Source organism: Caloenas nicobarica, chromosome 12, assembly GCF_036013445.1.
Source record: "Caloenas nicobarica isolate bCalNic1 chromosome 12, bCalNic1.hap1, whole genome shotgun sequence".
NCBI classification, from domain to species: Eukaryota; Metazoa; Chordata; class Aves; order Columbiformes; family Columbidae; genus Caloenas; species Caloenas nicobarica.
This window is the reverse complement of record NC_088256.1, coordinates 5,311,581-5,338,835: the sequence shown is the minus strand read 5'-3', so window position 1 is coordinate 5,338,835 and position 27,255 is coordinate 5,311,581. Positions and strand designations below refer to the sequence as shown.

At 40.9% G+C, this 27,255-nt stretch overlaps 1 protein-coding gene across 2 annotated transcripts in view; it reads left to right on the top strand.

Moving 5' to 3' along the window:
• Nucleotides 1–27,255, top strand: part of TENM1 (teneurin transmembrane protein 1) — a 240,286-nt gene that overhangs the window by 196,694 nt on the left and 16,337 nt on the right. For both annotated transcript variants that reach the window (XM_065643703.1, XM_065643702.1), the window contains 4 exons: nt 1,172–1,326; nt 19,428–19,794; nt 21,583–22,093; nt 26,926–27,098. In XM_065643703.1, the coding sequence (XP_065499775.1) occupies nt 1,172–1,326; nt 19,428–19,794; nt 21,583–22,093; nt 26,926–27,098 (1,206 nt within the window). The remainder of the gene's footprint in view (nt 1–1,171; nt 1,327–19,427; nt 19,795–21,582; nt 22,094–26,925; nt 27,099–27,255) is intronic.

The following is a 27,255-nucleotide window of genomic DNA, read 5'->3' as shown; positions in this document are numbered from 1 at the left end:
TTCATTTCCATGTAGCAGAACATAAATTCATTATTAAAATAGCCTGGCTGTGCACAGCAGCTGCTATAATTGCAAAGTTATGCAACTTTAAATGGGAAATTATGAAGTAGTTTAAAGCAAGAAATTGAGCAGTTTTGGTAGAAAGGATTTCACAAACCTAACATGAAAGGAAGTGCTTTTCTAGCTATATTTTCAACATTTCATGGGAAAAAAAAATCTTACCATTCATGCACTATAGAAAAGTCTAACAAATTGAATGCAGGGAGAACTGGGGACAAAGAGTTATACTGGAACAGACCCGGGCTGGGCATGAATTGTGACATGGCTGTACTATGCACTGCTGGTGGGAGACAGCAAGTCCTCCGTGCCTCAGTTTCCCCACTGAAACACAGAAGACCACGACCTTTCCTTCGTATAGCCCTTGCATTTGTTTCGGGGTCCGTCTCTGCTGTGCGGTGCAGCCGTGCTGGACCTATTGCCGATCCAGAAGTGGGAGAACTGTACCAGCTCCTTGTGAAGCCCATTATCAGGAGGCTGCTTCCAGTGGATGACCATCATCTTGGGCAGCACTGCACTGGAATACATTCTGTAGCACAGATATTCCTTCTGCCTGTTGAGCAGAGCCTGGTTTGCACCTTTTTTATGTGTGGCTCGTATCACAACAAAAGTATCTCTTGCTTTCTGTGGGTGCTTCTTCCTTGCTCAGGCTCTCTGATAATTCAGGCAGTACAGTAATAAAGAAAAAAAAAGTCTCTGCACGAGAATTAAAGAAATAAAAATGAAGAAAAATCAACTGTAAGATAAGTTTTTAGAAAAGCTACTTTTGTCCCACTTTGTGAAGGACATGAAGCAAAGTTATTGAAGAGCTTAATTCTATGTATATAGAACTACATTACAAGGAAAGCCTCTGCTGTTTTGTTCTGTTTCTTCCTCATATATTCCTTCTTTCTCTGTAAGTCAAGGAGTCTGATATATGGGTATGATCTTTCCATATAGAGTTTGTATAAGTCTCAAATAAGTAATGATTAAAAAAAAATTATTGTCATACTTTTTTTAATCAGCAGGTTTTCAGAGTCTGAGAGGAGAGCAAAAAATTTAAGCTCATACCTTTAAATCTAAATAATGTCAGTATTAACACTCTAACACATTTTTACCCTTTCCCTTCATCCAGGTATCACTGTGGATAAGCACGGATTTATTTACTTCGTTGACGGTACCATGATTCGGAAAATTGATGAGAACGGTGTGATCACAACAATAATAGGTTCGAATGGCCTCACATCAACCCAGCCATTGAGCTGTGACTCTGGAATGGACATCACTCAGGTAGGCACCCGGTTTTCATGGGTTGTCACTTTTCTACACGTTGTGGAGACAGATAAATTACTTTCCTGTACAAGGATTATACATCAGAATATCCTGGATGAATCAGATCATTCTGGAATGCACAATATGGAGTGGATCTTCCTTTCACATGATTATTTTGAGGTGTACCATATAAATGCAAAACCGTACACTTGATTTTTTTTTTCCAGGAGATGGCATATGAATGTGTAGAGGAGCTTATATAAAGAATAAATACTACTTTAGAAAGTTGCTTGCTACTCTGAGATATGTCTTCTAAGGAGTTTATCAGAAGTGTAGAGTGCTTTCCTTTCGTCCAGCATTCAGAGTGATCTGCTTGAATTACTAAATGGAAAAAATATATTTTCTGTTTACATCTAAATCTGTTCTAAATCATGGCGGAGCATTACAGTAGGTAATTACACAACAGCAGTATTGTAGTGAAGCTACTGCTTTTCAAGACATTTCTCAAAGTGCTCTTCAGTTCTTATTCCAAGAGCAGTGTAGAAGAAATTAGACTAAAAGATACCACATCTATAGTTTATGCTAAAAAAGATATAAACATGAAGAAACATAAATGGTACTCTTGACTAGTCAGTGAGCCACACTTACAGATAGCACAAGGAAGGGATTGGCCTTTGCCAATAAATACTTGAATTAATTAGCTTCAAAATGAGGGAAAAGCCGTACTTGAGAAAATCTTGAGGCATTCAAGTAACATACTTAAGTTATATTATGGACCGTGCAAGCTAATAAGCAGGATGCAGGTAATTTTGTGTTTCATTTTCTCCCTGCCCTTTTCTCAGTCCTTCGCAATTGGAAAATCGCAGTTAAAATACACTGCGTAACAATAGTCAGAGCTTGTTCCTCATTTTTGAGTAGGCTTTGAGTAATAGCAGGTGATTACGGTCTTGTATTCGCATACGTGAAGAATGTGGGGTCAACGTTTTGAGTAGTTCTTATCACATTTCACAGGGACAAATGATGGAATCAAATGCTGTTGTCACAGAAGCACTTGGGGATTTTATTGCTGGAGTCAAAAGAGAAAAACATGTCCTTGCTCCGTTTCGCATGTCGCTGCACCCTAAGTATTTGCAAGTGTGGGCAGAGGAACCTCAGCTTCCCTGTTCCCAGTTCTGGGACAGACGGGCCCTTGTATCCTCTCTTGTCCACTAGATATATAATTACTCCTCCTAAAGCAGGACAGGGTCAACTGGCTTAGTTGTGCTAAACCCAAGCTTAAACTAGCCCAGTAATTGTCTTAGGATCACATGGCTCCTGGGCACGTTGGCTCTGGCAGCTCTCCGTGCAGCTGAAAGCTGCCTGAAGCGCATTCCCTTGCTTCTTGGGTACGTGTAACAGCCGCCTGGGGCATCAATAACCGGATTAGAGATCTCTGAGGTGCAGGGAACGGCGCCAGGTGCAACGTCTGCTCCCCGCCTTCTCCTTGCGATCTCAGCCTGTACGAACAATTGCTTTGCTCGCCGTGTAACTTGTAGCTGTGTATTTGCGCTCAAATTTTTGCTCGTTTTGCTCAGTAACAAAATGTTTCACTAAATCTGAAATGGTGAGTTTTGATGGTTTTCAATTCCTTTTAAAAAATGCAAATAACCTTTGGCAAATAAGTCACAGCAGAGGGTCTGGCAAACACGGAAGGAAAATTATTTTATTTTTTAAACGGAAATTAAAAAGGTAAGCTTTTGGGGCTGAAATCAAATATGCCAAATTTGTAAGTAGATTTAAAATAGCCTTAAAATGGTTATTTTTTTGGTAGGTTGGCTACTTGCCAGAAACAGGTTTTGTTTACCTACAACATAATTCCAATGCCACGGAGAAAGGGCTTCTGCAAAATCATAGGTAGGAAAAAGCACGTCATAGAGCAAATTCTTCATATTGCTCTCAGGACATCAGCATTCAGCTGGGATAAGGCTTTCTTTTCATAGAGGCAGAAATAAACGGTTTTTGCCATGAACAATCCAGATGCTTCCATGCTGCAGCACCTACAGGAAGCTTGCTTCACATTTCTCAAAATTTTGCAAATGCTTCAGTGTTCTGGGAAATCAATATGTATTCTTACCACATTGATTGAGATAATCTTAAGACAAATTGTAAATGCATGCCAGTAAATGCTCTAAAAACCATAATAAATGATGGCATTTTAAAGTGTCCCTACAAAGTAGTTAGTCTCCTTTGCTAGGTCTAAGTATAGTAATACTGTATAATTTTCTGTCACCAATAGATGAAGTTGACAATCTGCAGTACAGATCTACATACAGCTTTGGAAAGCATTTCTTGTTTGGAGGATTTATTTTGTGGGGATTTGAGTGAATCTACTTATTGAAATTTTTCACAAAATCCGTACTTTTGAGGTTTTTCACATACACAGTAAAACATAGATATGAAATAAATGCCGAGAATGCATGTTCTGAGCAATAACTATATCAAATCTGCTCGATGGTCTTCTTCCAAAATTGTTGCTGATAGCCAGAAAACTCTATGAAATAATCACATCCCCTTGAAGTCAAGCACGTTAATCAGAAATTATAATATATCAATGAAAATACAGGAATTATATTTTCACTTAGTCAGAAACAATTGCATATCCTTGCAAGACTGCTGAGTTTATTCCAGAATGGCATAAACATAAATGAAAAATGAGTTTGGCCCATCTCCACTTAAATTGGTTTTTGGCGAAATTACAAATGGCATTTACATCAAGAGAATGTGGGTTGCTCACAAATTGTGTTTAGAGGGACTTATGAAATACGTTAATAAAATCAATTCTCAAAGCTAAATTTGTTCTGACAATAAAATCAATGACTTGCTCAAAATCAGTATTTCTTGATTTACCAAAGTACAAACCCGTACTCTTGAAGTAAACAAGTAGAAACACTGCCCATTGCGAAAACTACCGTAAATGACAAGCTTTCACTTTAATGCATTCACTTTAATAAATGAGTTGATTGTGAAAGGCTTTAATCATTTATTCCGATATCAGTTTTGATGGAAACACCTCTTATTAATCATTGCGTGTTTATTATTCACCACCTTCTCATTCTTAAGCATAGTACTCTGCATTCATAACAGGGGGAGGGAAGGCCAGCTGGGGTTGAAAAGATGATATGTTGTGGCAAATAAACCACCAACCTCTGACTAATTACTTCGATCTCATGCTTCACTGTGAGGATGTTAATCTGAATTTAGAAGGAAAAGGACATTCGGTGGAGGTATTTGTATGATATGCCAGTGTTTTCAGTACTATTTCAGCATGTACAAAACTTGGATGACTCTTCTACTCAGCACAAATTATTTTAGTGTTCTTCAATTAGCTAATAAGGAGCAAATCTAAAGAAGATGGCTCTTCAGGCTAGGTTTATGAATATATATGTATATACTCAACACCTACAGTGCCAAGATTTTAGCAGACACCTATATTAAAACCAGTTATTCCAGTATCTTTCATTCTGATAGAACTGGTCATAGTTTTTGAAAATGCTGACTCTGAAACCCTGAATACTAGAACATGAACAAGAGCTAAATTTTAAAGGCAACATATTTTTCAAGAATATCAAAAGGCGGTGTTGATCTTTTTAATATTCACCTTGCTAATCTACAGTACCCAGAATCCGAATGCTGGACTTTTCAGATGGGTGCCCCTGCTGCTCAGTCCTTGGCTTCTTCTAGGTCTGGTTCCTATTCTTCATTTGTTCTTTGGAAACCCATGTTGAACCCTGTACTTTCACATCTGAGCTGGAGGCCCCATGGATTGAGCTAACTGATCTCTCAGCTGTGTGTTCTATATCTCCTTCTGTCAAATCGAAGCCCAGCTAAAGAGAACAGAATTACCTGCTAAATGTTCTTCCCCCCCTGTACCCCTTGGGTAGGAAGGCTGTTGTAGGTACTCTAAGTCAGGGACATAAGCTTTGGTCTGAAATACACTTTGTGACTTCTTGAATTGCTGCAATGCTGACTGCTCTCCAAATTTGCCACAAGCCACAACAGGAGTGCTGCGGGAGGAGACTGGGATGGAGTGTGAAAGAAGGGAAAGAGAGGGGATGATCATCCTGTTTCACTGCCTGATGGATTTGGGCTTGACACTGGTCTAGATCAGAGGCATCTCCAGGTTGCTTTTTTTCTCAAACGTGCACACTCTCGTAGTGTTTGCTGCATCTCTAGGGTACAGAGAAATTTTTTAGCCTGGTTATTGATAGAAAATGAGGGTACACGGTGTGGGTAAGTCTGTCTGTCAGAATTCTTTTCCTTGCAGTAAATCAAAATCTTGGGACAATTTCAAACACATTTGTAGAGGAACACCAGCCTTCACAGCAATTAAATTCCTACATGTTCCATAAAAAATATTAATCCAGTTGGAAGAGAGAGACCTAAAGTGCCCTTTCAAAAGGAAATATTGCAGCATGAGCTTTCTTTTATTAAACTCCAGAGATTCCACTCAGGACCTAATAAATGCTCCATTCACAGGAAAAGCTTCATTTAGTGCTTGGATCTTATTAAACTCCCAAGTCAGTCAGCCATGAGACGGAAGTCCTTAGGAAACCAGACTTCATTAGATCCAGTGCTCATAGAAGTTATATTGATGTTGTGGGAGGTTTTGTGTGAAAGTAAAAACACTTCAGCTCAGCTTGAGAGATAAGCTTCACTTCTCTTCTGCCTTCATTGCTGTGGTGAAAGCTGAGGAGAGAATTAGCAGATTTTTCTACCATCTTGCAATTTCATCCTGTATCTTTCCTCCCATGAGAAATATGTGGGTTGAATTTCCACCACTCTGAACCTCAAGTCATTTGTATCTGTGCAAGTGGTAGCAGTTAGTGTAATATTTGGGAACTGTTTAAACCAATCCCAAGTACAGTCCCTGAACATAGAGAGTCCAAACATTTGCAAGGCAACAGAAAATGAATCCCAAGAGCTTTCTCTTAGCCCGTAACCATGGCCTTGTTCTCCGGCTGATGTCAGTCCCACTAGGCATGAGTCTGTGCCAAAGCAACAGCTCCGGCCTGATTGATGGTGTTAATAACTGTCACTGCTGTGTTCCAAAACGAAAGGTCTGGTTTGAAGACTTTTTCTCGACATTTGCACTTCATCAGCCTTTGTTCAGCAGTTCTCCACGTGATGGAACCATCTATTTTGTGTTGCTTCACATAAACTTCAGTGACACTGCAAAATGTTTTGCTCCCTTATAAAAATGTTACTTGCGTAGGCGATTTGCTTGCATAGGTCAAATTAAAAGGCAGATTTTTAGAACAGGTTTTAAAGGCGACCCGCACATGGCAAGAATGCCACATCCTGGACAGCCTGCTTTGAATGATGGAGGAGAGCGGAGAGAGCAGTACATAATGCTGTTGACGACTTACTTGAAATAGTGAAGTGAGAGACAGAATGCTGGAACACAGGAGTAAAGATGAGCAGAATTGCTTGAAAATATAGTATGTATCTCAAAACTGCAAACGCTGACATTGCTCCCGCAGTCACAAGTGCTGCAGGCGCTTCCCACCAGCATCTGCACAGGCACAATACGCTTCAGTGGCGTTGTGGAAGCCTTTTGAGCAGAACAAAAAGCTCCCAGGACATGGTGACCTCACTTGAAAGCAGCAATGAGGGTCTGCTCATCGGAGCAAGCACAGCCTGAACAGAACATTCCCTGGGTACGTTTGGAGGCAGGAAAGGAAAATGTGAAAGACAAAAATATGATCTGATGAATGGGTGAGAAACAGGGAGAGTGTGCTGCCAGCATAAAGACTAAATTGATTCTAGGCTGAAGTACTTCTAAGCCAGGTTGAGAGTAGGATATCTCAAAGCAACTGCAGCATTACATGGAGCCAATTAATTAATTAGTATTGCAGGTCGGAGGAAGACGCGCTATCCTTTTAGGTATTTATCTACATACCTGACATACTGCACTCCTGTATTGCAGAAAGCACAAAACGCTTTCTCATTGGCTTTTTTTAACACTAGATGCATAGTATTCTAATTGTGTTAGAGAGCTGCATGCCATCAAAGAGCAAAAACTCTCTTTTGACTGTAGCAAAGCATCGCAAAACTACCCCTGCTCTTGATATACTTTTAGTCCTCTACCTGTGCAAGGCTTTTGATACACTGTTCTACTTCTGTGTAATTGGTGTATCAGCAATATACCAAATCTCTGAGCTGTGTTTTTCAGTGCTTTGCAAAAACGTGTTTTATGTATATTCCTGAAATCTCTGAACAAAAAAGCAGAAATGATAATTTATGGGCTCTTTTGTGCGTGTGTGTGTTCTTCTCTTACAGAAAACTTTCAGAGCTTTTTTCTTTTTAGAAAAGATCTTTATTGTTATTTTTTTCTAAATTTTGCTGCATGGAGGAGCCCAGAAAAGCTCTTATTTTTTTTCCCAGTAAAAAGTTGTCTTATTCTCTGTTTCTTTTTACTCCTCTGCTTAATTTCATGTTCTTTCTTCTCTGGCTTTGCTGGAGCACCAGAGAAGCTAACTAGAGTAAAAGCTGTGGCCCCAGCAAAATCACCAACTGGTTTGCCACGGACTTTAGTAGAAACAGGGCTTCTGGCTGGGTGCTTTTCCAAGCTTAATTAAAAGCGTAGTAAGTGGGAAGTGTTTAGGAAGGAGCAACTGTATCCTAAGAGAATGTATGTGTTTTTGAAAAATAGTCCAAAATACGTAAAGGACACAGCTTTTACCGAGGCATTTTCAAGCCTTTTCAAGTATGAGCTTCCTCCTCAATGAATTAATTGTTAGCCTTTGGAAACTATAAGCCTATAGAAAATAATTCTGGCCATAATATCACATTCAGGAAGAAGCAGTCACTAGTATCCATACTTTGGAGCAAAATCAAGCTGAAAGCCTTTTTAAGAAAGGATCTTGAGATGGAAGATAAAATAATCTTTTCCCAGGGGTAGAGGAGAGGTTAACTAGCCTCTTTTTAACAGGAACTGAGAGAAAAGAGGCTCATAGGATTAGGACCTCAGGTGGAAAAAAGTCTGTGAGAGCTCATGAATCAAACTTGTAGGTGCATAATGTGATTTTTAGAATATCAAATAGAAAGAAGGATGGTTTCATCACAGCTAATTTATATTCTAATCAAATTATTCTATCACTGAATTTGAAATATTAGTCATAGAAGCGAGATAGCATGCGATGAAGTCACACCGCAATTTCTTCCTTAAAGCCCAAGTGCTCTTCTTATATTGGTCACCTGCAAAACAGCAATTTATTTCAATTATCTTCCATAAATAATGCGTTACTACTGAGAAGAAGACTATGCACATTTTTAATCAACTCTTCCAGCAATTGCATCTTTTTCTTTGATTGTTGAGGCAAGGAGTGTTTGACTCTTGATGGTGGAATGAAGGAGGCGTGACAGACCTCTGCTCATGACTCTTCTCTTGCTTCCCGCTATACAGAGCCAGATTTAAATTGGTTTTTAATCATCTGTTTCTAATGAGAAATTGCAAGGAGGGAGACATTTCTGTAAGAAATGGCTGGCTCGGCCCTGCGTCCAGGTGCTCCCAGGTGCACATTCACAACAGAAACCTCCTTGCTCACCAAATGCTGCCTGCACTAAGCCCTGTATGTGTCCACCCAGCAACACCAACGCATCCAAGCTACCCTGCCACCCCCGGCCTTCCTCCCGCTCGCCCACCCTCCTCCTCTGGCCAAGTCCATAGCACATTGCCCAGGTCCCCAGACACGGGAGCCACTTCCAGCTCTCCGGGGATGGGTTCCCAGCTGAATCAGGCTCGTTTTGAGGCTCTTCTGTCAGTCTTTCCCAAGGAATTGACTTATCTGGTTGCTTCACTTTTTATTCTTTTTGCACAAGTAGCCTTCGATTATGTCTCTCATTTAAATATGGTTTCAGTACGATGGAGTCTGGCCAATGAGTTATTTGTGGCAGGGGCCTTGTATCTGCTGTGCTGAGTTACATTGCTGAAAATGTTTGGTGCAGCTTTGCCAGGTTGGTGGGAGTCTGAGATGTATCAGTGACTGACATCTGACTTCTTTTAATCTGTTGAGGAGACATAGTGGATAAAATCTTTGCATGAAAAAAATATGTATACACATAATATATACCTATATATGCATATATAACTATGTCTATATACATACATGTTTATGTGGTTTCTACATATATTGCACAGCTACCATAAGTAATTGGACAGTGCAAGCTGGTCCTCGACATCCTGGAGTCCAAGCCCCAAGAAGGTCTGCTGAGAAGGGAACGTAGGTGTTGATGGGAGCATGCCGAGGCAGGCTGAGCAGGCAGTGCCCCTCCAGTTGCTCATCCACATCCACTGATAATGAGGCCTGTCTGTGATTTAAGAAATATCTGCTTTGATGAAGTCAACTCCTACATTAATCATTTTCTTTAAGATTTTCAGGGCAGGTACTGTGTGTACGTTGTTCTCCTCCTCTCCTCAACCAACCCTTCACACATCTATAGAGTAAAGGACCTCCCACAGATGCAACAGATTTTGTGTGTTATCAAGCGAATAATAATGGAGCTTTATGTGGACCTGTCTTTACCGCCTCTATTCCAAGCCTTTCGCATTGCCCAGTATATTCTGGTTTGGGCATTTGGAAATGGTGCACAGTGTTAGGGGGAAGGAGACCAAATGGGCTGACACGAGTCTGGGGTTTGAGTCCAGGGCAGGTGCGAGGCCAGCAGGGACCAGAGCTGGCGGTGTCCCCCGCTGCTGGGACAGAAACTGTTGCATTGACTGGGTCAGAGGAAGATTGTCCAACAACTTTGGGGAGTGAGGACTGGTCCTTGGACTCCTGGTCTGTCTTCGCAACGGCACAGAGCAGGAGAAAGCTTACAGAAATAAAGGCATAAAACCAGTGTAAGTGAAAAAAGCAATATAGGCATTTAATTATATTGTCAGGTCATTGAAAAGTTACATAGCCGCAAGCTGCTGCATTTGAAAGCTGTAAAAGAAAGTGTGGGTATGGTTGCATGGCCGAAAGCATTGCACTGTGATAACCAGCAGAAAGGGCATCAAAATAGTCAGCGTAGTGATACTTCTGGCCTGCAAATTCCTCCAGGTGCTAAGGGGAACCTTAAAGTCTGCAGATCCTGTCAAAACAGCACTGTCATAGTAAGAGCTGACAAAGGGCAGGACTTTGAAGCATGTCAGCATGGGGGAACTCTAGCAGATGGTGTTCCCTCACTGTCTGGGTATTTCTCGGGTTATAAACAAAGACTGAGAAGGTTTTAGTACCAAGAAGTGTTGCTCTGGAGGTATTAGTGATGTCTCCAGTATTATTATTAGGACTAAGTTTGCCCTGAGTTTTGCTTACAAGCTGCTGAAGTCAAATGAAAGGAAGCTGTGACAACCACGGAAAGTGATGTGGCAGGAGCTGCAGGCTGGGCCGTGACAGCTGGGAATGCCTGATGTCCCCTCTTTGTGATACCATGTTTGCTTCAGCATCTTTTCTACCCTTGCTTCTGCCGAGTTAAAACAAAAAAGAGAAAACGCTATGTCAGTGGAAGGAAAAAAAATGCAAATGTCAAGACAGAAATTGGTTGTATCCATTTGTAGCATGCCATACAGAGGTTACGTTTATAGCTGTGCATTACGAAGTTTAGGCCAGTAAGAGAGACAAACAGAATGATAGAAAGCACCGTTTTATGCAGTATGTTACTCTGACAATAACACTCACATTTACAAACAAATTAGCTAAAAAATGTCTGAAGGACACTCATCTTTTACAAACTGGGCCTCATCTCCTGCTGATAGATTCCTTTGGGATGGGTATGGCATGCAAAATGATACACTGCCTTGGAGAATAAATTTATAAAGTTTAGCAATGTAGGTCACATTGCAGGAAAAATCATAAGTGCCTGAATATCACTCAATAGCCATTCAATCAACTGCTCAAAGCAAAATGGGAAACTGAACAGCATGTAACTGTCTCTGGTGAGCATTGGGGAAAGTCACGATATGATGGAAAACCCTTTAGGTCCTCCATCCATATGTATATCTTTTTTATTCTATTTTTCTTGCCAGTTCAGAGTTATATTTCTGTGTCCATATCAATAGTGACAAAAAAACCAATGTGGTTTTTGCAGTTACTACCATGAACTATAATAAGTGTGTTGCAGGGCTCATGAAAGGTGTGCTAAACATTTGGGGAATCAGGAGATGTCAAATGGTTCAAACTTGGCGTAAGTAGCTGAGTGATAAGGAACTAATTTCATTGTGAAATGATTTTTGTATGCTCATATTCAGACGGATTTAAAATATGCTATTTGCTTCAGTCTGTTGGGATTTTGTTCAAAGGAATAAAGGAAATAAGACATTTTTAAAGGACATTTCTAATCTAGTACTGTCTAGAGATTCCTGTTGCTCTCTAGATCTGGAAATTGCTGAGAGCCTGAGACCCAGAGATTTAGAACTTTGCTGGAGATGTCAAGAGCCTTTCTGAAGACATCTGGCACCTTTCTAGATCTGGGACCTTCCTAGATCTAGAGTTGTTTGGAGCCAAAGGGGAGAGGGGGCCATTCATAGCTTCTGGAACATGCCTAGAGTGACTCACTAGATCTTTTTCTTGGGTTGGTTTGGAAGCCTCTTAGAGCTTTTTCTCAGAGCTTCTCTGGAGCCTTTCTGCAGCCCTTTCTAGCATGGCAGGCTTTTCTAGATCCAGAGCCCTTATGGACTCTTTCCGATTATATAATGGAACTTTGCGGAGACCCCTTCTAGGGCTTCCTGCACGTCCCTGTCCCCCACCCCTTTTTTGTTTTGCAAGAGACTTTGTAGAGCTTTCCTGAGCCCTTCTAGGTCTGGAGCCTTTCTATGCCTTTCTAGATCTAGAGGTACTGAAAATCAAATCTAATTAGGAACCTGTTGGAAACCTAATTTGAGGTGCACTTTTTTAATCTTTGCCTAGAACCTTTTAGGAATGCAAGAAAACCGAGTGCTTCTCCTTTTACATCCAGGTTGTATCCATCTCAGGCTTGAGATACATTATTGAGTTGAGTGGTATTTCTTGAATTTTGCTTGAAGAAATGTTAGTCCTATACTTCATCCTTGTAAGCTTTTCTGGCACGGTCTGATAATGCGCATCCAAATATGCATCACATCAGTAACTAATGCCCTTAGCTGACATAAATTTAAAGCAGAGTGCCTGCTTACAGTCTCAGACCAGAATCAAACACTCTCCAGTGCGTTTTCTTGCAAGTATCTAATCAATGTGAATACTCATACAGAAGGATTGCTGCATGGAATGCAGTTGTCTTGTTTGTCCTGCAAAATGCAAGGTGTCTAATTTTTTTTATTAGCTATTTCAACTCTAACAGCAGTATGTGTTTGCTTTCAATGCAGCGTGACAGCTAGTTAGGGTCTTTTTATATCCATGTGGAAAAAAAGGGTAACTTAAAGATAGAAATTGAAAATTTCTATAGTTGTTTTGCTTAACTCTCTGCTACAGTTTAGAAAAGAATTCGCTCACTCTTACAATGGGTTTTAAAAAGCTATGACTATTGAATTGTGTATCATTGTAGGAATATGCCATAGAAGATGCCCTGCCATAAATACGAATTGCAGAACATCTATTTTTCCCATCCTTTTTTCTTTCACTTGCAGAAGTTGCATTTGTGAGTTTAATAGTGTAACTCTTAAGGGAGAGCTTAAATCACAGAACTGAATTTGCATTTTCTTGTGGAAGCTGTGGAGATAGCACTTGTTCTGATCCTTGCAGGAATGTATTTTGCAGTTGTGGCTCCTACACACCCAGCTCCTCGTCCTTCTCCTCCCCAGTCTGTCTGCCCAGCCCAGGGCCAGGGGAGCGCTGCCCCGAGGAGCAGAGCTGGTGTCAGAGACAGCTTCCTGGGCACAAATCTGTAGGAAGTTTTAACTTCAATAATTTAATTTAAATTTTCGTTTTGAGTTTGACTCAGGATTCAGGGCAGAGTCAGAGTATTTGGATGACACATCCACAGCGGCTGGTGTTGCTCAAAGGCAGGGCTTTCACTTGCTTTGCTTTTTTCAGTTCTGGAAATTTTATTTCTATGTATCCTCTCTTCCTCTCAGTTTTCAGCCCGGGTGCTTTTATGAACCTCAATAGTTACTGGAAGCAAAAGACACCATAACATACTATCTCCAGCCTCCACTGTTCCCAAATAGCTTTTAATTACTGTCTCAATTAAAGCTTTTCAAGGTCTTCCTCCCACCTTTTCTGCATTGGCAGCACACTGGCTTTCTGTATCCAGAACTTCTGAGCCCAAAAGGGAAAGGTGAAGCCAAAACTAGTGAGAGATTTATTAAGATTTATGCGACATTACTTTTGTGCCACCTCATCTGACAAGCGCGGTACCTGGAAGTGCAGGTTAGAAAGCGAGGCAGAATAGAAACAGTCCTGTTGTTAGCCAGATTTCCACCTGGTCCTGCTCCATCCTTTTGGCCATGCAAATTCACTGCAGTGATGTGTTTGGAGGACATCTATTCCTACTCCAGCACTGGAGCCGTGTTTGGGTTAGATTCAAATTCATGGTCTATTTTGAGATATTTTAATTGAAGAGTCTAAGAATCCTCCTCTCAGAGGTACCAGCCTGCTCGAAATACTTCGTTAATTCCTTCTGAGCATTTAACGAAGTATTTCTTTCATAGCCTGTATAAACCATGGGTACCATGTTTAAACAGACTAAGTCTGATTGATTTTCATTGTCAATGGGCTTATGTGATTCTGGATAATATTCCCCCTATTATTCAATAAAGACAGCATGAAACCTGTCCCCTTAGAAATCAACTTTTCCTGTCGATTTAGTAGACCCAAGATTCCTCACAGGATCTTTGAAGTTGTGAAGCAGAAAAAAAAAAATAAAATAAAAATAAATTATGGAACAAAACGAGAGCTAGAAAGTGAAAGCATAGCAAATCTTGTGGCCACTGAAGCTAAGACAAGCAGTGAAAACCATCGGAGAGGTGCCTTGCCTTTGTGTTCCTGCACTAGGTCCTCTTCATCCACTGGAAATAATTGATGGCAAAGGCAGATCGGCGAGGAGACTACCCGAGCCGTGATGCCGGAGAACTGGTGGCCTCAAACCTCTGAGCTGCATCTGTAAACGTGGCACAGCTGCTTTCACAGCCCAGGGCTGCAAAATTCATCTATCTGGGTTTTTCACTGGGAAACAATGAACGCAGAGAGAGCGACATTGGAAAAGTTTAGAGCAGAGACTGCTGCAGCTGCACTGTATAATGCTGAATTTGATAGCAGGCAGCACGAGGAGCATGAGAAACAAAGGCCCCTCCAGCGTGGGAGGAGGCTGTAGTCCCACGGCCGGGAAGGGTTCCCGGTGTCACACCGCGGGAGCTGAACGGTGTCTGTGTGCCGCCAAGACAGAAGCTAAGCTGCTGAGAGGAGCTGACAGCACCAGCGGCAACAAAAGAAAGAGCCCAGAAGCGAGAGCAAACTGACAGAAAATGATGGAAAAAATATCCGTGATTGTCAACTGTGAGAAAATAGAAATACATGTAGTGAGACATCCTGTAAAAAGTTCAGGGAAGCAGAACTGGTTTCCTTCAGCCTTGTAAACTGCGGGCTCGCTCCTGAGGGTCCTTCCTCAGAGCCATTTCTCTCACAGAGGAAGGAGAAAGGAGGGTTGGGATGGGAAGAGAGAAAAACGCTGTTTAGAAAGACATTGCGGTGAGTAAACGAGTTTGGCCTGGAAACAACAACTGAAGTGAGTATAAATGAGAGGAGATGGAAAAAGGAAGTCAGCAGCCAAAGAGAAATATGGAGGATGTTATGAGCAGGTCTGCAAAGGCGAATCGCAGAGCTGAATAAAGGTACGGAAACAGAGGTACTTCAAGCTGAGCAGTACAGATACGAAGTAATCCATCAGTCAGGACTATCAGAAAAATTTTGGCATGAATTTCATGCTACTACATGAAATTGAATCAAAAATATACAAGCAATGCATGGCAAGAAATCAAAGCAATAGTGAAGCCTTTTTAGGGATTTATGCAGCTTCTTTTAATCCATGATAAATGAAACTTATCCCACTGAAATTTACCCCTGCAACCAAACAGTTAAGCTTGAAACCTTTATCTACAGACAAGGATAAATTTTTCCCTCTTTACTTTTCTTACTTTGATAGGAACAGGAGAATTTGTTTGATCTGATTTGTTTAAAATAGTACCAAAAATGCCACAGCCATAAAATGTCATGCAACGTGTGCAGAAAGTTTTAACCACATGGTCAAAAGAAAAAGTGAAACAGTATTCTTCACAAACTATCATTTAAATGTGTGTACATGTGCAGGCATGTATGTTTAAGAAGAATCTGAATGAAGGCTCTCCTATCAGTGCTACTTTGCAAAAAACTCATGTTATTTATTTAGTTAGTTGTAAAGCTTTGCTGTAAAAAAAAAAAAAAATCAAAATCAGAGAGACAGGTAGATGGATAGTTATATAAGCACATGCATCTTTTGAAAGAAAGAAACAAAGAAAAAAAAATACCATTTGGGTCTGAGAGCTATTTAACTACCTGAATCTAGTTCTCCCAGTGAAAATTCATTTAAACTGAAGCCACTTTAGTGCACTTTGTGTTTTCCAGAACAGTTGGCATGAAAAAATGTATTAAAAAGCCAGACCAGTAGGTGTTAATTTTGCACTTCTCAAATGAGAGATTGATTATTAGATATAGCTGGAGCCTTTATCTTGACAGTTAAATGCTGAATTCCCTGAAAAGTTGACATGTTAATACTTACGTGCAAAAGGTCTCATTGCTCAAGGGTTCACTTGTTTCAGCAGTGATTTTTCATTGCATATTCTCAGTCTCCAGTGAACCAAACCAGAATTGTCACCTGAAAATTTCAGTCTGCGAAGAATTCTGACTGCTTGTCTGTTTATAATGGGATAATCAGCAATGCCATTTCTGTACACTGCTCAAAAAAAACCCCCATCAAATATAAGCAAAACCACTTCCAATCAGCCCAATTTTGAGTTGTAAGAAAATTATACATAAATGGGACAGGACTTCCTACAGGGGCTTATGAAGTACTGCTTCAAATTAAAATATGTATTAACTGATTTCATATTCTAATCCTAACTGAGGTTTTGTCTGGAAAAAACTTTTTAATAGCCACAGTCATATCTGATGAGAATTGAAGGGCTTCTCTGTAACGTGTTTATTGGCTCTGAATGAAGCACAACTGATGGTTTGGTCACAGAAACCTGCCAGAGGGCAGCTTGCTTTAAAAGAAAAGAAACAACCGGTGACTTTTCAAGGTAACAGTGAACCTGAGGGTACAGCTACACTCCAGCTTAACATGATTTAGATGATTAGTTTTTAGCCAGCAAACTGTCCTGAACCTGCTCTCTGTCGGAGCCCATGAACACTGGCCGTGCTGCTGGGACTGCACGGGGGACGGGACGGGGTGGGACAGCAGCAGCCCCAGCTTGCACCTGTTCAACATCCCTTGAAGTCTCATCCTGACACAAACGCTGCAGATTTTTTTCAAAATCTGTGAAATTCTTCAGATTAGAAATGCTCAGGGGGTTGAGTTTGTATGTATGTTTGATTTTAATTGGCCTATTTTACCTTTTCCCTCCGCCCCCGCCCCCCTCCAGTTGCACTGGCATAAGCTTACGGTGAGCAGCAGCTGGTTTTTGTGCTGCGATCTCCAGACAGGTACATGCTAGCTTTAGTATTTCACCTGGGGTTATTAATAAACCCTTGATACATCCATGATGGTTTAAACCCAGGCAGGAGAAGCTGTAGCCGTGCCTTCTGTGAGCTTTGCAGACCAGAGAGGTAGGCAGTGGTTCTGGTGTAGTAACCAAAATGGTTTAGATGTTCCCAACTAAAATTTTATTTCTTTTTACCATAATGCAGCTAGATTTACAGATGTAAACAGTATGCAAACGAATGTGCTTGCAGTTAACAGCTGTTCAGTCTGAGCTTTATGGACATTGCTGCAAGTGAAATGGACAGTTGCATAAAAGTTTATTCTATCTCAATAAACCAAATCAGCCTCAAATCAACCAGAGAAAAAGTTGTTTTGACCCAAACCAGTCCCTGTTTATCTGCAAGAGACCAGGCATATGTGCACAGTGGGAGGAATTCACATTATTCAGTGGGCAAAGGCAGTGTGGCTGGTCCACGGAGCAAAACCAGCTATGAAGACATGGCAGGTGCTATGCAGAGTCATTATGGCAAAAATAGATAGTCACAGCCCAAAGTTTTTATCACTAATAATCTAGTTACGGTTAATCAAAGATTATTTTTACAGCAAAGTGATCTGTGAAGAAGGCTGTTAAAGTTGATGATGTCTGTTTTCCATTAAAAATAATCCATTTATTTTGATAGAGCAATCAAATGTTCTGCATTAAAGGTGCATTGCAAATATGTTTTTTTTCCAAGTTTCCTGAAGATAGCCTTGTAGAGATTTTTGTGCTAACTAAAGAGGTTTATTTGGTGTCCCAGTGAGCTCTCAGTTGAAGCACGAGCTAACAGCAGCATGTTAACCAGCCTGAGCACAGCGGCTGGAATCTGGGCAGTCACACACGCTCAGACATCAGCACCTTTATGGGAGAAACCTGTTTCCAACTGTTTCACCGCACTTATCATCATTTGGAAGGACTCTCCCACCTGGTTCAGAAGAGATCTTGAACCCAGCAGCATTAGTCTTAATGTCAGTTGGTGCGCTGTCTAGTAAAATGGACTGGGCACGGGGAGGAATTCGATTACTCCGTGAGCTGTCATAATTGTGTGGTGCACCGCGTAACCACGCAGGGCGAGGCACGATAGCCACAATGCCCTCACATCAGTTATCAAACCAGCAAGGTACTTCTGGAAATGAGATTATTCAGGAAATACTGATGCTTGAGGAAGGGGGAGACTTGGCCTCCAGCCTGGTTCCCGAGCTGACTCCAGGCGAGCAGGTGGCTTGCGATGGCCACACGCTCCACCATATGTTATTCCTCAGAGCTGAGCATTGTATTAGCATCTGCAGTCTCTAGATTCATAGATCTTTTAATTAGCACAGTGGAAAAATGAGCAAAAACAGCAATAAAACCAGTAAGGGAAATAATAGAAGCTTCCGTGACATATAAAGCAGATAAAACCGTTACATTTTAGACTGCTATTTATTCTCTTCTGATGACCGAAATATTTAGTCCAGAAAAACTGCACTCAGATAACAGCAGCCATCTCCTCACAGTGCATGCTACAATCAGCAGCCACATACTGGTTGTCTTTCAGGTTGACAGGCTGCCCCACCTCTGACTGGGAGCATGTTTAATTCCTCCAGATCCTGGTGCAAGAGGTGTCAGATGAGTGAGGTCATTCTCCCAGCATTTCCTCCAGCGTGGTTTGGAAACTTTGCTTGGTTAACACCCTCACCTGCAGGGAAAAAGGCAAAACTAACCGTATATATGAAGAATTTACTTAATCCATGACTGAAATACTGAATTCACAGAGCAAAATCCTTACAAGTAATTATGGCTTGGCTGTTGTATCATGTGAAATGTGCTATATTGGTGTATTATTATGTTACAAAGAATTAACAAGCTTATATTTCATACGGCATGGAAGTCTTATTAACATTTCTTGCTTAGTAAATAAATTGTGGAAGTATGTGGCGCTCTTCTAGTATGTCATTTTCCTTTTGTACTAACAGTCAATTAAAGTGTTAGGACATCGACAACCTCTAGCTGTTTTCCACTCCGCTAGTGTTGGCTGCAACCTCAAAATGATAACACTCAGACCCGGAAGATTTTCTAGCTGATGTTGCATGACATGAAGTGTGTGCGTGTTTATTTGCATGACCGCATAGGTATAATAAAGTTCCCACCTTAATGGACTTGTGCAAATACCTCTTAGAGGGTGCTAAATTACTTTTCACGTTAAATTTTGTTCCACACTGGAGCTGGACCTCAGAAAAGCGTATACTTGTTGAAACTTCTTCGGCCACACCCAATTAAAGGCACATAACAGAGAAGCAGTACTGGGTGAATCCATCGAGTGCCTTGATGACACAGTGATGAGAGATGGTTGAATGAAACTGCTTTACTGTCTTAATCATTCTTTTTTCTCCCCTCGCCCCCGCCTCCGCCTTCCCCTTAATTGTTTTTCCAGGTGCGGTTAGAGTGGCCAACAGACCTCACAGTGAACCCTCTCGACAATTCACTGTATGTCCTGGACAACAACATTGTCCTGCAGATCTCTGAGAACAGGCGTGTGCGAATTATTGCAGGGCGCCCCATCCACTGCCAGGTGCCGGGCATGGACCACTTCATCGTCAGCAAGGTGGCCGTCCATTCCACCCTGGAGTCGGCCAGGGCCATCGCTGTGTCTCACAGCGGGATACTCTACATTGCAGAGACAGATGAAAGAAAGATCAACCGTATACAGCAGGTCACAACCAACGGTGAGATCTCTGTAATCGCTGGAGCCCCGTCAGATTGTGACTGCAAGATTGACCCGAATTGTGACTGTTTTTCAGGTAAGGCAATGTTTGGTATTTCCTGTTGGGATCTCCTGGAATAGTTGCTGATTAGCAAAGTGACAAGGGAAAGGAGAGGCGAGCGATGATTCTGTTTCCTTGGAAAGCCAAAAAGCTCACCAGCTGCTCTTTGTGGATTTAATCCATTGGATGCAGAGATGTGAGTCTTCCAGTTACAACTGGAGGAACCTCAGGGTGGTCTTAGCTTTTCCTCTTTTGATATGGAGATTACACATTGTTCAAAATTAGCTCCAAGTCTGCCATTCTGTGTCAGCTGTGCTTGCCCATGCTGACGATGGTACCAGCTCCAGTGCAGGGTGCACTGGATCAGGCAGCCCTTCTCACCAAGGAGGGCATCCAGGTGTTTCATAGCCAGTGAAAAACACTGGCTTACGCCTTCCCGGCGCTTGTGTCATGCTGCACAACCAGCAAAATGATGCAAACACATGATGTTCGGAATTTCTTCTTCTATGTGTGCTTTAAACTGGGACAGCCAGTGCCAGGCCCCCTCTGCACCACTGGACATCCTCAGCAACACAGCTCCTCTGCTCTGCATGCACCAAAAAACATTGGCTCTTTTTTTTTTTTTTTCCATAAACATGTATTTCATAATGGTGCAAAGGACAGCACTCCCATATACAGAGGTGTGCAATATGTTGTCATCTTGTCATCTCTAAGAACCACTGTGTCCAGCTCCATAATGTCATCGTAATTCTTAAGCCTCCCATTTCAAGTAAAAGGTTAATTACTGACAAGAAAACATTAAGTATGTCAAGAATGGAGAGAAAAAAATGTAAATGGTCTTCCAGAGAAGATGAGTTGCTGACCCAGCATTGTAATGATAATCAAAACTTCATGTGCATTTGCCAAGTGCTGCCAGCTTCAGTTACAGCTATGGTAGAGCAGTGCCAAAAAGGATCCTCCTCAGGGTTCTATTGAGGGAAACTGCCCTCACTGCTGAAAAATTAAAAACTGTGGGAAATCTAATGATTGTGCCAGTGCTGGCCTAGTGAGAGGAAGGGTCAGAAGACCAGCTAATTTGTCGATCTCCAAGGAAGCATAGACTACGCTCAAAAGTTGCACCAAATTTCGTTTCTCAATCAGGAGAAAAGCAGCAATACAAACGGTAATGTGTTTTTCTCTAAGAATGAGGTTTAATGTGCTTTATTGCTAGTTACAGAAAATCCTGCTCATGTAAAGTCATTTTAATATGCATATGCAGCCCATGATAATGCAAATATTCTCCTCAAACCTTAAAATACACAAACCACATCAATTATCGAGTGATACTGGAAGGGGTGGTTTCTCAAGGCCCTGTTTGACCATAATTCTCGTTTTGCTTTCCTGTTGTATTGAGTTTTTAATAAGTATAAACTAATCTTTGCTTCAGTGTAATTTTAGCTGAATTGCTAGGTTTTATTTTCCCTTTGTTTTATTTATAAGACGATTCTACTTTAACTAAATGCCACCAGACAAATAGTAGGAAATTAAACTTCAGGTGTCGTGGGTTTTTTTTTCTTTCACAATTTTGCCATTAATGCTTTCCTGAGCAGCAGGGTTTTGGCCTTAGCAAAAGTGGTGTAAATTAGATAATTTCTGTTCTTGTTCGTCTTCACCGAGACTGATTTAGAATTATGCCAGCCTTAGATAATACAGATGTAATTAGTTGGAAGAAGATACTGTTTTATAGACCTGTAAATGATACTGAGGAGTAGCAGGGTGTCAGGCTATGGGGATCAGTTTAAATATGAACATTAAAGGTTACTAAAATTACCTTTTGTCCTCCAGGTGATGGTGGATATGCCAAAGATGCAAAGCTGAAAGCACCTTCCTCTCTAGCTGTCTCTCCTGATGACACCCTGTACGTAGCAGACCTTGGCAATGTTCGCATCCGTGCAGTCAGCCGGAACAAGGCTCACCTCAGTGACACCAATCTGTACGAGATCGCGTCCCCAGCGGACCAAGAACTGTATCAGTTCACCATCAACGGCACCCACCTGCACACGCTGAACCTCATCACGAGGGACTACATCTACAATTTCAGCTACAGCGGCGAAGGGGACATTGGCACCATCACCAGCAGCAATGGGAATTCGGTTCACATCCGCAGGGACACCAGCGGGCTGCCCCTGTGGGTCGTGGTGCCGGGGGGCCAGGTCTACTGGCTGACAATCAGCAGCAACGGGGTTCTGAAAAGGGTTTATGCCCAAGGCTACAACTTGGCTCTGATGACGTATCCTGGAAACACGGGGCTTTTAGCAACCAAAAGCGATGAAAATGGATGGACAACTGTGTACGAGTAAGTCCATGACATTAAGTGCCTGATGTAAGGAACCCTATTTTAAATTAACACTGGTATTTTTTTTACTTACTTCTCTTAATTTAAAAAGACACTCTGCTACTAACACTGTATGAGAAAGGACAAGTAGTGCTGTTGCACAAGTTTTTACAATTAAACACTACCATTTCTTAAGTGCCAAAGCCTGTCATATGTAAAAGCTCTGTGTGTAGCGCCCATTAAGTGTAGCAGAAACTGTCTGAAATTGCACTTCTTTTGCACTTTATCATAGTGAATATGTTTCTCTAAGTGAAAATATGATTGTGGAATTTTTCGTAACTCAAGACCAAGACAAGCCAGTTAAAGATGCAGTCAGAACATCTCAATCTGGTTCCAGAGAGAGAACAACCCAAGAGAAAGTTCGTGTTTGATTTATAAAGAGGTGCGATGTATCAGGGTTTCTTGTTATTTATAGTTAATTGTCATAATCCCTGTTTGAGGATGTGACAAGTGATGGATGAAAATTATATGTTAACATTGCAGTATTAGTTCAGAGTCTTCAGGGAGGATACAAATGCCTGCTTTCTGTGGACCGTAGGAGTTCATGGTCAAAAACTAAAGCAAAAAGCCATCCAGGTGAGGTATGAACAGAAAACACATTGAGGAGAATTCAGTTACTGCATAAGCCACCTGGCAAGGTAGTTGAGTCACCATCATTACAGGTTTTCAAAATTATATTTTCTTAAAATGGACATAGGATAAAAGCAGAGAGAATTGCTGCCTAGTGCGTGGGATTTTTTTATTCAAGGGGATGTTTTTCCATCCTGCCCTCTAATATTCTGCCAAAGACTAAATTGATAGGGTGAACATAAGTATAAACCATTAGAGAGGGACATTTTGGCAAATATGCAGGAAAACAAAATCATACAGGGCCTTCCTGCTTCAGTTCTCATTATCAGGCATCTATTGATACAAATTTAAATTATCTTGCAACAAGACAAAGCTCGCTGTTGTCCTGGTGCTATTTAAACACCAACCTGAGTGCTACCTTTTATAAGCAGAACTGACTTAAAATATATGCTGCTTTGTAATAATTTCAACACTGAGAGTGATCCATTTAAATCCCTACTTGAAGATGGCATCAATCTAGACCATGGAGCAGTGAGACTTCCAAAAAGCTTTTACAGTAGCTTCAAGTCATGCCTATTAGTTCTTAAAATGCTGAACGCCTCGCGTTGTTGCAGGACCTGGATTGTTAGAGCACATTAGAGCAGATCATTTTTAGTTGTGTGCTTCTTAATCTTGTTTTTCTTCTTCTGTCTCACTGACGTGGAGTGCAAACCCTTTCACACAGTTGTTGCTTGTTCCCGTTGTCTTCTGGCAAGTTGTTTAAGTATGACTCAAGGACAATAAAGATCTTTTGAAGGACTTCACCTGCTTGCAAGTGCCTCCCATTGTATGTAACAGAGATTTCTTCACAAAGAGATAACTATGCCTGGAAATGATCGATATTATGTATTTGATTTACACAAAGAAATTTTGCTAAATTGAACAATTTTTCATACTTTCACAGCTTTGACTGCACGCTAGGTAACACCGTCCTCACTGATGCTTCAAGCTGTCTGGGCTTTGCACGACCGTGCACTTCTGCCAGTCTGGATCAGTCCCTAGAAATCAACAGAATTTCAGTTGTTAGCATTACAAAAACAACAGCAGAATTAAACAGTGAAGTCATGTCATTCATATTTGTGTTCAGTCCAGTATTTTAAGTCACCTTCGTAATTTATTACAAATTCCTGAATGGCTGATACACAGAATGTCGCCCAGTCTGCTCCTGTCAGAGGCAGTTGACTCTAATCAGCGCTGTGCTGAGTAACGTGCTTTCAGGAGATGCTGCTCACTTTCTGCCATAAATAGGTCATGGGCCGTGATGGTCCTTAGTTATCCTTTAACCAGACATTATTTTCCAGACAGGTCACATTCTGAACTGACACCTGATTTCAGTTTGAAAATTAGGTTTCTTTGAAAAGATTACTTACATGTGAGTTGCTTCTGAGTCCTATATGAACATAGTGTTGGAGCACAGACAATCATCGTATAAGCAACTTTCAAATTGCTTGGAATCGTCTTCTCTGTTTAAGCTAGATTTGTATTCACATCCCAAAGTTCAAGCCATGGCACTGTCAAGCTGAAAAAAGGATGAGTTTGTTTAACAACACATATCACACGTACTCGGGAATATGAGCAAAGATAATGAACTGTTCAGAACGTCTACCTATATGTCAGATTCACTCACAGAGGGAAATTATTAAGAGGTAGAAAACCACCTACAAAAGTACTTGTCATCCATCTACTCTAATCTGATGGAATGGAATTACTGAAAGAGCTCTTGCATAAAATTATAGCTAATGTACAATTTTCAGTAATCTACATTTTTTTAATATTGTATCATTAAAGCTGTAAAAGGGGAGGGGGAGCACTGGGCCACTATTAAATCAAGGACAAGAAAACACCTGCAAGAAACAACTCTCTGAAAAAAATAATTAGACCGCTTTCCCTTTGAAATGATATAGCTCTTAACTGTGCTGCTACATAGAAATGCAAATGGATTGTGAAGCTGTATCCCCAAGTGCACATCTCAGATATTGGTGAGCACTTCCTCATGTGGGTACTGAAATCAATGCAATTATTTGCATGATTAAATGGTCACTGACATGATTAACAGTGGCATAACTGGGCCCCAAATTAACATTAAGAAATATCTCAGGATCCTGCCCCTATTAGTATGGGTAGGACATTGCTCTGCAGGAACTGAGTCCCAGTGTGCTACTATTCATCACGTGAAAGGTGGCAGAACCTGTCCTCGGAGGGCTGGGTTTCTTAGAGCAATCTGGAATTAAAAAAACCCTTTAGATGGTCACACTGTGGAATAATTACCAAGACACTAATCTGCATGTTCTCCTTGAAGTCAGTGGGAGCATCAACATGAGTAAGAGTCCACTGGTGTGTGCTCTGGTCTCCTTGTGATTCAGTTCTGTATCTGGACCATCCAGTAACAGTTAATCCCATTTTCAGCTGTACAGGGAGTTTTGTATCACTTCATCAGCATTACCAGCAGCAAGACTGGATCCTTAGTGAAAATGGATCCTGAGTCTTGTGCATAAGAGCATTTCAATAATCTGGCTGCATTTACGCCATAAAAATGCATGATTTGGGGATTTTTCTATGGTACGGTAGAAAATCCAAATAAGCTAGCAGCTGTCATATCAGTTTGATCAAGCAGTAAATGAAATATAACTGCCCGATGTTAATGGAGTTTTCTAATGGCAAAGAGTAGTGATCTGAGTCCATTTTAATCGCTGGGTGTGGCACCCAGTCCATTTGCACAGAACCAGTGTAAGGGTGGAATGTAAATTAGTCGCATGATTTATGTGTGGGCAGTAGAAACAAAAGAGAGATTATATTGTATTTAAGATTTGATTAATTTATTTGTCAAAAAACACAAAATGGCCACTAGTTCATTTGAACTAGTTTCATTTGTTTCACTGTTTCATTTGAAAAGAACAGCTGCTGTATTTTTCTTTTGTTACACCGGGGGAAAGAGAAAAATTCCTGATTTTTTTTCACCAAAACTTTTTGTGACATATAGATTTTGTCTGACTAATTAGGGGGAAATAAAGACCCTAAGAAAATTATGCCAACACATTAAAGTGAAGGACATAGCCAGATTGTCTACTGATGTGAATTGGAAGAGCTCCATGGGAGGCAGCAGAGCTTTGCTGGTTGGTACATCAGCCAGCTGAGGACATGTTTTGTGAATGAGGGGAGACAGTTAATAAAACATGAAAAATCCATTATGCTTTCCTACCTGCAAAAATAGGCTTCTATTTTATGAACGTGAGTTAGTTTTACTCATGCAAATACAGCTGCAGTATCAGCGAGGTGTCTTGGATGAATAAAAATGTGTTAGCATCAGTAAGGTTTTTAAGATGGAAGGCATTAATACGAAACAATATCAAGCACTAAGCAATGTTGTGCATTGTTTTCCATGTGAGACATCAGAAAGAACAAATATATCTGTAGAACTGAAAAGACCTGTTAGGAGCAGTGCTCCAGAGCTTTTGAATTAATTATCAACTTTTTCATAACATGGCCCCATTAACATAAAGTACCTTAAACAAAAAAAATTTCTTCAGCATGGATAAAATTTTGGTGAACTAAAATGCAGTGCTTTAGATTCTAGTGCTGTTACTTGTGATGAGAAGTTCCTGCTGATTTCAGTAGGCCTGTGGGGAACGTAACACGAGAGTAAAAACCATGTAGGCAACTTAATCGCTGCAAATTTCGATCTAATTTTATCGCTATTGTTACACTTTAGGTCTCTGTTTTAAATTCACCATTCCTATTACGTGCTTCACACATCAGCAACAAAAGGCAGTTTTTGAGTGTTGCAGAATCTCAGAATTGCTCTTATTTAAACTTACGGGTAAGAAAACCCCTTTTGGGGTTGAGCTGGTTGCCTGAATGCCAAGTGACCTCCAGCGGCCGCCCTCCTCCAGCACATCTCGCTGGGTTACAACGACTGGCAGAAGCTGGACAATGTAGGTAGCAGCTCATGCTGCTTGCTCCCAGTTGTATTTTATCCAGCACCACTGAAGAAGAGTCTAAGCAGGAATTCGGATTAGGGAATAAATACATTTTGAGTGAATAAATGGACCAATTCTTACCTTTTTATTTATTGCGCAGTGTTGACAATGCTTCTTACTTTTTTTTTTTCCTTTTTATTCTTTTAAGAGTTATCTACAAGAAAATGGTGATGTATTTTCATGGCTCTTTAACATCGTGTGTTGCAGGTATGACTCGGATGGCCATCTGACCAACGCGACCTTCCCAACTGGGGAAGTCAGCAGTTTCCACAGCGATGTTGAAAAATTGACTCGAGTGGAACTTGATACTTCGAACAGAGAGAGCGTGATCACAGCCACAAACTTCTCAGCTACCTCTACAATATATACTTTAAAACAAGGTAATTAATGCATTTCTGTTATTTCTTCCCTAACAGTTACATTTCAAACTCTAGACATTATTGCATTCTTAACTGTTTACCAAAAAAAGACACTAGAATTAATTCATTTGTTTCTTCCTTGCTTCATTACGAATAGCTAGATACTACCTATAATTCT